Raw genomic sequence first — 11284 nt, 5'->3', positions numbered from 1 at the left:
TTAAAAAATATTTTCTACTCTAGTAAAAATAAAAGATATTTTTCATTCATAAACCAAACACTACAAATCTTTTCCAAAAATAAAAATTTCTACTCACCATCAAGCATGAGAAAATAAGTCAAAAATCTACTTGTTTTCAAGGAAAACATAAATTTATTTTATATTGAAAAGTTATAGGATTTTTTTTACTTTTATGATACAATAAAACTAAATAAAGCATTTTCAACATATTTCATCTAAAAAAAGACTAAAATATTTTCTCCATGTTGAATTCTTATAAAGTAGAGTACTATTTACTCATGAAAATATGGATAAAATATGGATAAACTAGTATTTTACCCAACCCATTTGTTACCCAATCCATTTTTATCCAACCCGCCCATTTGCCACCACTAATCATGAAATTATATAACACCTATTAATCTCTTAGCTTACACTAGTATATACTAATTAGTTAGATTCTATAAGGAAATTAGGAAAACAAAAAACAAGCACAACCAAAACTTTCATACAAATCTGGATATCCATCACTTTAACTTGAGGTATTTAAACGTCCCAAAAACATCTACAAATAGAAGATTCAATAGCATAACCAAATCATCCAAAAAAAAAAAAACATTTTAAAAAAGAAAAGAAAAGTGAAGTACAACATATATTAATAAAAAATAAAAAATGGAGGCATCAAAGAAAGTTGTAGTATTTCTTGTTTGCATTATTATGATTTCTTCATATGTACATGTCTCCATGGCTAATGAAGAAAGTAAAGAAGAAAAATCTAAAAAAGCATTAGGAAAAGTGTTAAATGCTTACAGAAATTGTTACAACAATTGTGAAAAAGGATGCTCAAATGCAGGACATAATTCTAATTATTGTGATGAAAAATGTGAAAATCAGTGCGACAAGAAAGTACTCAAAGGTAAATATTTTTTATACTGTTAGTATATATAATTTCAACATGCGATACGATACATATTTTTTTAATAAATTAAATGTAGTTTAACCTATTATAACATATTGATATTTACGATATACATATTGATAAATATTCATAATTGTGCAAACATAAAAATGTTTTCTTATTTTCCGTTTTCTAATATACTTTTTTATTTTTGCAGAAGATACCGAAAGTTTTGATTAAAATATAATTTGAAGTCGTGAAGATGGATTAAAGGATGCAAAAATGTTCCTTAATATAGCAAAAATAGGAAAAAAGGAATAAAAAAGTGGATTCATATTCCATTTCAATTAGTTTATTCATTTATATTTACCACTGTATTTGCCATTATTATTATTTTGGTGGATAAGATTATATGTATATTAGTTAATTAAGATTAGAAAAAAAGTAATAGGGTTTGAACATTACGTGTTACAAAAGATGGAGAATTCATCTGTGACACTGTTCATTTTTAATATTCAATAAAATGAATTTATTTATTTAATTATTGTTGTTTATCTCAAGTCAATTGTAATTATATAATTTTCATTTGATGTGCGATATTATTTTGGCAATGACATAACTAGATAGAGTAGAAAGAACATGAGTCAAAATTTAAATTTTATGAATTTTAAATATAGGATAACGATGTTACAAGTAATAATAATAATTAAAAAAAAAATTCTATTCATTTAATTTACTTCATTCTCATGACACATATTTCTAATGTTTGGGTTCTTAGAAACTTCTGTATCATTCCTAGCCATGTTGAAATTTATATTAAAATTTCCAGCACATATATTAACTTTTAAATTTTATGATCTTAATGTTTTATATTCGTAATTTTTATATTTTTATTAATATATAAGTTAGGAGTATTTAAAAATTCATCGCATTTACGTTCATTGTCTCAAAACTTACATGTTGTGATCTATCTGCTCAAAATGATGCCTTTGCCTTTTAAAACAATGCCATTGACATGTTTTGAGTCCAAGATCGTAAGCTATTTCGAGAAAGAAGTATTGAAAAGACCCATAAATTTATCACAAATTATTCGTTTTTTAATATAAAGCTGAGAGAAGTGTTGAAAACAACCTTAAAGTTGACAAAATTTAGAGGTGTATTTCACTCATATATGTTGCAAGATCAGGGGTGTATTTGAGTTCAGTTAGTAAAATAAAGAGATATTTTTAAGACTGTCAAAAATTCGAGAATAAAATTAACAATCTGCGCCAAATTTAAAAATATTTTCAATAGTACTTCTCTCTTATTTCTACTTTTCTAGAAGATTGCAATATAAGGTTTGTTTATAAATGTAGAGAAAATGGCCAAAAGCCGTCCTAATCTATATCCGAATTTTCAACTACACACTTTAACTTTACGGGAATCATATCACCCCTGAAGTGTTTAAAATTCTGAAGTGTTTAAAACTGTAATTAAGAATATTTTTAAAGCTATCAATAGTTCATGGACAATACTAATATTTTGTATCAGGTGCAAGAATGTTTCCAATATTTCTCTTTTTTAATTTTATAGCATAGATTTTTTGGTAATGAAAATTTCATATATCATTTGGTGGTCTATGTTACCATAATGTTAATATTGTTAGGAGATTAGTACGAATATCACTACAAATTAAATTTTCTTTTTCTTTCCTAAAGATTAAAAAAAGAGTATTAGTGGCGACTCCGGTTGCGACAAAAGTAGGTTTCTTGATGACCTTGCTTGCCACAAAAACTAGAAAATGACAATTATTTTTTTATAATCAAAAGCACATCTAAATTTTTACTTTTTCGGAAGTTTCATATCAACAATTTATCATGAATTTTATGTACCTAAACTATAATTTTTTGGTATCAAAACACACCTCAATACTGGGTTGCTCAAATATTTATTTCCAGTTGATACTAGGCACGTGTATGTTAACTTATTATAGATTTGTGTTTTATATAACACAAAGAGTGATAATTTAAGAAGATAAATGGAACAATAGATAATTGAGTTATGAAACTTTATATGTACATGTTTAACTATTTAGTAATCCATAAGTCTTATTACCAACCACCCAAAAAATAATAATTGTACAACCAAAATTTTCCTACAAAAATGTATATCCATAACTTTAATTTGAGGTATTTAAATGTCCCAAAAACACCTATAAATAGGAGATTTAATAACATAATAACCAAAAATAAACACAAAGCAACAAACACATACAAAAAAACTTAACATAAGTGAAAAACGAAACATAAATTACAAAAAATAAAAATAAAAATAGAAATGGTGACATCAAAGAAGCTTGTTGCAATGTTTCTTGTATGCATCGTTATGATTTCTTCATGTGTTTACGTCTCCATAGCTGACGGAGATAGTAACGCAGAAAAATTTGAAGAAGCATATAAATCCGCTACAACTGACTACGTAGCTTGTTATAATGATTGTCAAAAAGAATGCTCCGGTGGATACACTCATTGTGAGATGAAGTGTGACGAAGATTGCACCGCTAAATTGCTCAAAGGTATCGCTCTTTATCCTGCTTGGTGGACGAAATCTTCTTTTTTAAATACTACTATATGTTTTGCAATTTTAACGTATAATATGTTGGGTTACGATTTTCTAACACGTTATTATGTTGTGTTTTTTGTTTTTTTTGCAGAAAGAATTGAGAAAATGAAAATGTAGTTGTGTGGGGGGGGCTAGGGGGGCAGAATAAAACGGTGGTTTTTTTTAAATTTTAAATTTCTGCTAATTAATTAAGTGATTTCTTAGAACACTGTGTTTGTAATTTTTAAGATCCAATAAAATCGTTTCGTCTTAATCTTCTTAAAATTTTAGTTTTTTAAACTTATGTTAGTGTTAAGTTATTTAATTTGGTAGTTCTTGTTTGAAATATTAAAGGTATTGTATTACGGATCATCTTCTTTATGGCTTATATTTCTTTCGTTTTAATTTATATGATGATGATATGAAGATGTTATTATCGAGTTAAAAAAAATTTCTTTGATTATAATTTTTTAAACATGTTTTGATTTATTAACCATATTGTTGGTTTGTAGTATTTTTTTCCATATATTTTCAAATCTGTAAATTTTTTAATTAAATTTAAGTGTTTGACCCTCGTACTTTTGAATTCGTCGTTGCAAGAATTTTCTTTACTATAATATATGTATATATAATTAGAGGTGTTAATCAAGTATGAGTCAAGGATATAGAGTCGTCTTTGGTATTAAACGCTTTTATCTTTTAAAGTAAAACTTATCCACACAAATTCAAATTAATTTATCAGACCCCAAACGAATATCAAAATTGAATAAAAAAAATACTATATATTGTAAATATGTGTAGCACAATCTGAGTCGTTTTTTATCTATGAAATTACTTTTAACCAAAAAATAAACTAAAAGGACAAATTTACTCAGATAAAAGTAAAAAAGACGTTTTTAAATCATTTCTAATACGTTAAACGACATAATAAACATTTTTCAAATTTTAAATATGAAATATTGAATAGTCCATTTAGACCATTTGAATCTTCTAAAGTTTTCTCACCAACTTATTCCATTCACACTCAGTATTTTTCATATCAAGTTAAGTACGTGCTAACACTAAAGGAGTAGATAGATATAGGCCTGAATTATTATAGAAATAAAAAATAAATAAGTTAAATATTATTCAAATATTTAATTTATAAAATATGCATATAATATATATTTTATATATAATCCAAATATATTGCTTAGACAACTAACTTTACTAAAAACTAGGTTGCCATTGTGGACTTTTAAGTAGCAGCCAAAGACTAAAACAAAGCTAGCTATCAGAGTAGTTTGGGATAAGGAATCTTTTTCCTTTCCCATGGGAGTCAAACTCAATGTTTTAAAAAAACGTTTTTGGAGCGAGTCGCAGAGTGGAGCATAGTTAAAAATTAGGGACGAAGCTAGTTTGAGGTTAGGTTCATTGATAGAAAATTATACTGTTTAAATATGATTAAAATTTAATTTTCTCTTTTGTTTAGTTCATGTATTTACCTCATATTTTGAACTTTCGCGAATTAAAATATATTAGGATAATCTGATTTAAAAAACTCCTAATTAAAATTAAATTGCTAATCAAATTCTTAAATTAATGCCAAAATAACACAAAATTCAACTTGTTATAAATTGTTAAGAACTTGAAAATTTTATAAGTCAAAATATATTTTATTTCTTAGTCCTATTTTTTATTTTGGCATAATACATAAATATGCCCTTTAACTTGGTTTCAAATCATATTTATACCCTTCAACTTTGGGTATGCACAAGTAGACACTTAAACTTGTGTACAGTTGAACAAATAGACACACATGTCCTACATGACATTTTTTGTCCTACGTGGTGTCCTACGTGTATTGTGCCAGGTAGGACTCGTATGTTTACTTGTTCTACTTTATACAAGTTTAAGTATCTACTTGTGTATATTCAAAGTTGGAGGACATAAACATAAAATGAGATCAAGTTAAAGGGCACATTTATGTATTATGATTTATGTCTTTTATTTTCTCCGTCTTTCACCAGGTAAAAAGGAAAAAAATTTATCAACATACAAGTATAAATAGTGTTGATCATAGTCAAAATATATTACAATTATATATCATGTTGACAATTTTTTTTCCTTTTTACCTTGCTAGTAATAGCACCCTAAGTTAAGTTTAAATGTGTCTCTGAGATTTCAGGTATACTCTAGGAGTACTTGTGCCTTATCACAAATTATAACGTAGAAACTCCATCATTCTTCATCACTTATTCTGGTTTGATGTTTCTAACTGTAAGTTCCTTCTTATATTTTTTAAGGCATAATATATAATTATGTCCTTCAACTTGATGTCAGCTGACATCTATGCCCTTCAACGTTGGCTTTGAGTGTGCACAAATACATACTTAAACTTGTATAAAATTCGACAAATACATACCCCAACTTTAGCTTACGCTTTGGCCCCACAATGGGTAAAGCACAGGTCAAAACAAAACAAAAGACCAAACGTCATGGCTAACGTGAACATTTTTCCACTTATCTTAGATCCGATGTCACATTCAATAAAGATTTATGATACGTGTATGGGATATCCAAATGCAGCTGAAACTTCTCTATAAATTATCATTTCTCATCTCTGCAGAATCACATCAACAAAATTATTAACTATTATTATGGATTCACAATCACCAAATGGTTCAATTATCTTCTCTACTGTTGGTAGAACCAATTACGGTTTCGATATCTTCTCCCTCAAATCTCCATTGTCTTTTCTCAATTCCCCAATCACGGAGCACCGTCTCACAGACGGTGCATCCGTCAATTTCAACGGTCAATTCATTGACGAAGACCAAACACTGGTCTTCGTCTCTGAAAGATCAGGTGCTCCTCGCATTTACTTGAGACAACACCCCTCAGGAATCGAACTAATTCCTACTTCAATTAATAGCTTATTTCTCGATTGTCCGATTCTTCGGAATAATCGCCTCTATTACATCTCAGCTCATCAGCATTCCGAAAAAAAATTCACAAGCTCCTCTGCTCTTTACTGCACTAATATCGAAGGTGACAATGAGGTAACAAGATTGACTCCAGAAGGATCCGTTGATTATAGTCCTTCGATTTCAAAATCTGGACACATGATTGCTGTTGCGTCCTATGGAAATCGTCGTTGGCCTACCGATGAATTTCATGATCTGAGTACTGATATTGTTGTTTTCCCTGTATCTAAACCTGATATGAGAACAATTGTGTGTAGACACGGTGGCTGGCCAACTTGGTCCGGTGATTCGACGATTTATTTTCATCGACAAGCTGATGATGGATGGTGGAGCATTTTCAAAGTCGATTTGCCAGACGATTTATCCAATTTGGTTGATGAGAGTAATGGTTCGATTCGAATTACTCCACCTGGTGTGCATTGCTTTACACCTGCAGCAGCAGTAGCATCAGACCGCTCTAAATCATCAATTATTGCTGTTGCAACTCGAAGACCCGGAAAGAGCTATCGCCACATCGAGATTTTCGATGTGGAGTCTCAAAAGTTTTTTCCGGTGACGGAATTGATTAATCCTACCATTCACCATTACAATCCCTTCTTCTCTCCTGAATCGACTTTCCTCGGTTATCACAGATATCGAGGCGAATCGTGTTCAGGAGAAACAACAATTCCTTACTTGGACCCTGTAATTTCTCCGGAAAACGGACTGAAAATGCTGAGGCTTAATGGATTCTTCCCTGCATCCTCTCCGTCCGGTGAATTCATTGCATTCAATCCGGGATTCACAGGACTAGAAATCGTCAAATCAGATGGATCGAAAAAATGGACATTGATTAAAGATCGCACATCTTTCTGCAATTCGTGGTCTCCAGCTGAACCTGGCGTGATTTTTACATCAATCGGACCTATATTTGAATCAGTAAAAACAACTGTACAAATAGCGCGTGTTTCGTTCAGTTCATTGAACCTTAATGACGATGAAATTCCGGTAGATATAAAAGTTCTAACAGGGGAAGAGACTGGTAACAACGCATTTCCTTCTTGTTCGCCTGATGGAAAGCATATAGTATTTCGTTCAGGTCGTTCGGGGCATAAGAATCTGTATATTATCGATGCAGTCAATGGAGAAATGGAGGGAGGAGAAATTCGTCAGTTAACGAATGGGGCATGGATTGATACGATGCCAAATTGGTCACCTGACGGGAAACTAATTGCATTTTCTTCCAACATGCACAATCCGGATGACATTAATTGTTTCAGCATCTACGTTGTTCATCCGGATGGATCAGGGCTCCGGAGGATCTATGTGGCAGGGCCGGAGGGATCAGAGGAAGTAGATAAAGAGAGATTAAATCATGTATGTTTTAGTAAGGACAGTGAATGGCTCTTGTTTACGGGCAATTTGAGCGGAGTGACAGCAGAACCGGTGTCATTGCCAAATCAGTTTCAGCCGTATGGTGATTTATATGTGGTGAAATTGGATGGGAGTGGATTGAGACGATTGACGTGTAACGGATATGAGAATGGAACTCCAGCTTGGCACTCCTCGACTATGCCAATGGAGACTACTACAGGGGAAACAGAACGGAACGTACTAGTAGGAGAGAAGTTAAAGGGTGAATTTGACGATGTGCTATGGATGAAGTGTTGACGACAATTATAACATACTCAGTGATATTCCACACGTGAAGTGTGGAAAGGGTTCGTGTGTTTGTAGTCTTACCCCTATCTTATGTCTTTTGTTGCTCGCTCGTGAGTTCAGATATCATGTTGTACTTGTTTGTATTGGTTGTAGTACGGAATAAACATTATCAATAAAGTCATGTTAGCTTAAATGAGTAGTTAAAGAAAACTAATAATAAAAAGAATATTGAGCATCAATAAATCCAAGCAACAAATCAAAGTATAAAAATACAACTAAACTTACGAAGGATATTACCCCAAATAGGAAGAGGAGATGTTCGAATGCCTCAGTGAGGAGGTAGGTATAAGGAGAGATAGACCGAACAATAATTAGAGAAGTGATTAGACAAGACGTGACACACTTGTAGCTTATCAAGGACATAATCCTAATTTGATATGTTTTACTTGAGTCGAGTCGAAGGTCTATCGGAAACAACCTATCTACCTTTACAACGTAAGGATAAGACTTCATACACTCTACTCTCCAGTCTTATACCTCACTAGTGGAATTACATTGGGTATGTTATTATATAACCAAACTTCTCACATCAGTAATTTCAACAATTACTATTTTATAACGTTGTTTGCGCATTGTACGGGTTCCAAGGTCATTTGGTAGAGTGTATTAGCAAAATTAATGTATGCATTAACTCTGTATATTAGTAGTATCTTGTTTAGTGCACTTTCTTATGCTATGAATAACTAATATTTGCATTAGTTATACACTCTATTATGTATAGGGGAGTGTATTACTAATATCATGGATTTCTAGGTATTAGTAATGTAAAAGAATTTAATGCATGCATTAGCATTTTAAAGACACAATTACCCCTCAAAACCCTTTTCATCTTTTTCACAATAATTGTGGAAGATATTTTTGTAAATAAATATTTTTATACAATACATGATATTTTTAATACATCAAATCAAACAATGCATAAGAAATAATCTATTTATAACTAATGCAAGCATAACTAATACAAGCATTACTAATTATTTTTATACACTCTATCAAACGACTAGTTTAACTCAAAATAGAACTACAGCAAAGACATATTTCCTGGTAAAACTATATGTGGAACCAAATGGGCTAAAATTGAACAGTTAGTAACAATAACAATATAACACATCTAGTGTAATTTCATATGCAAGGTTGAGGAGGGCTAAGTGTAAGCAATTTTTACCCTGTGCAAGGCATAGAAATTATTTCCAAAAGACCCTCAACTCGAGCAAGGCATGTCTAAGCTTAAATAATTCACATATTCAAGTATCTCATACAAACCAAAAAGTGGGATCAAATAATTATTTTTTAACATTAGAAACAACTAAAGTGCCTTTAAAATATCCACGGTTCTGGTTCTTTATGCTTTGTAACTTTGTCTCATGAAATTCCAAAACGTGGACCAACAAGCTTGATATTTAAGCTTGGCATCAAAGTAGCTATATATATACTCGACAATTAAATACTTCAACTTTAAGGATTCACATTTAGACATCTGTAACTCGTTATCACTGAGTCAGTTAAATACTTCAACTTATAAAATGATTATTTATACATCTTCAAAATCTATGTGTCACATCAACGTCAGGTGTACACGAAACACAAAGAAATTTCCATTGATACAATAATGGGACGAATTGAAATGTTTAGATGTGTATTTTTTCAAAATTGAAATGTTTAATTGTCAGTTGAAGTTAAACTAAGATGCGTATATATAATGTGCCATCCACCCTTTACCTAAGTGGGAAGCAAAAGACATCGTTTGCTTAGGAATAAACTCCATTACTATTTACTTTTGAGCATGTCAACCTTTAAAGTGGAATTATAACATGAGCTTTACATTAGATATTCTCTAAGCAAAGACGTGCGAAAACAATAACCATCTCATCAAAAAGTTTAAGTCGTACATACACACCTTTTTGCAGGTGGATTTGATTATTTTATATAAGAATCTGTCTTCATTTCCATGGCATATAACTAAAGAACCCTAAGAAGAGTAATATATTTGAACATACTCTCTATCTTTTTCTCTTCTCTAAAATAACAACATAAAAAGAGAGAGACATGTAATATTGTTGAGGAGAATGTCGTCTGGTTCGAGATCTTTCATAAGAAGGTAACATGCAATGAGATGATTTCGGACCAGGCTTCATTCCCCTCAACTCTGATCCAACAAGTATGTGTTCTTAATTTTTTATTTTATAATTTCTTTTAGGGTGTGTTTTTTCACAAAGAAAAATATGTTTCTTCTTGTTTCATCGACTAGACCAAAAACGTGATTCAGTTGATAAAGAGGTGCACTTGACTTTGATTCTCATGTTGGCCTTTACTTCGGCTACTAATATAAGGGTTCTGTCTTGGAGATTGGGAATCCGTGTGTAGAATAAAGGTCCAACTCCAAGTTGTAATTCAAGAATAGTGGTGTTGAATTTCTTGATTTCTTATTTATATTATAGTATGGTAAATAAGCCCAAATTTATTTTTATATTTCCCAAACACATTTATACGAAATCTAGCAAAATACTATGGGCTAACTCATTCCGTCGAAAAAATCTCCAATATCTAGTTGTGTGGGCTTTGCAACAAAACACAATATGAATGAAGATACATAAGTGTACTATTCCGTGGTGAGGGCAAAATTAGCTTAACAATCGCCTATAGATGAGTATTGGAAACTTTGAGAAAGAGTGTATTTTCATCGCGAATGAGTCAATTCATCGATCACAGGTTAACATATTACATCTCCATAGCTATAGCCTTGTTATGATTTTACCTCTATCAAAAGGTGTACCACTATATATAACACGTGTCAGTAAGACCACCAAAAGTCTTTGTAACAGTAATGTGCTACATGCAGAAGTCATGTGTAATCCGATGATTTTGCAAGCTAAGACCAATTTCCTAGGTGTGACTTTTGATATGTGTTTTTGCGTATCAATTTCTGTTTGTTCTTTAATTACACTCCCCCTCTGATATTTTTGCTGATAATTGGGATAATATACAATTTCAAAGTAAAATTTTAAAGTTTTTTTAAGAAATGAGCGCACATTGCAGGTTAAAATGAATCGAGTCAATAAACATGCATGTTGAATCACAACTCGTCCAATGTTTGTTTGTGATTAGATGAGCTATATATAGTTTATTTGAACTAAAATAT

At 31.1% G+C, this 11284-nt stretch overlaps 1 protein-coding gene and 1 non-coding gene across 2 annotated transcripts; both read left to right on the top strand.

Annotated features, from left to right (window-relative positions):
* The first annotated feature begins 6084 nt into the window (after positions 1–6084).
* On the top strand, positions 6085–8278 carry LOC102589112 (uncharacterized). The gene has a single exon (XM_006366604.2). The coding sequence runs from the start codon at positions 6118–6120 to the stop codon at positions 8092–8094; it is 1977 nt and encodes a 658-aa protein (XP_006366666.1). The 5' UTR covers positions 6085–6117; the 3' UTR covers positions 8095–8278.
* A 1930-nt stretch (positions 8279–10208) lies between these two features.
* On the top strand, positions 10209–10285 carry MIR166D (microRNA MIR166d). Its single transcript, NR_127234.1, has one exon. It is a non-coding gene; the product is annotated as a microRNA MIR166d (primary transcript).
* Positions 10286–11284: the final 999 nt, after the last annotated feature.

Source organism: Solanum tuberosum, unplaced genomic scaffold (genome assembly GCF_000226075.1).
Source record: "Solanum tuberosum cultivar DM 1-3 516 R44 unplaced genomic scaffold, SolTub_3.0 scf00665, whole genome shotgun sequence".
NCBI lineage: Eukaryota > Viridiplantae > Streptophyta > Magnoliopsida > Solanales > Solanaceae > Solanum > Solanum tuberosum.
This window is presented reverse-complemented; position numbering and strand designations above follow the sequence as displayed.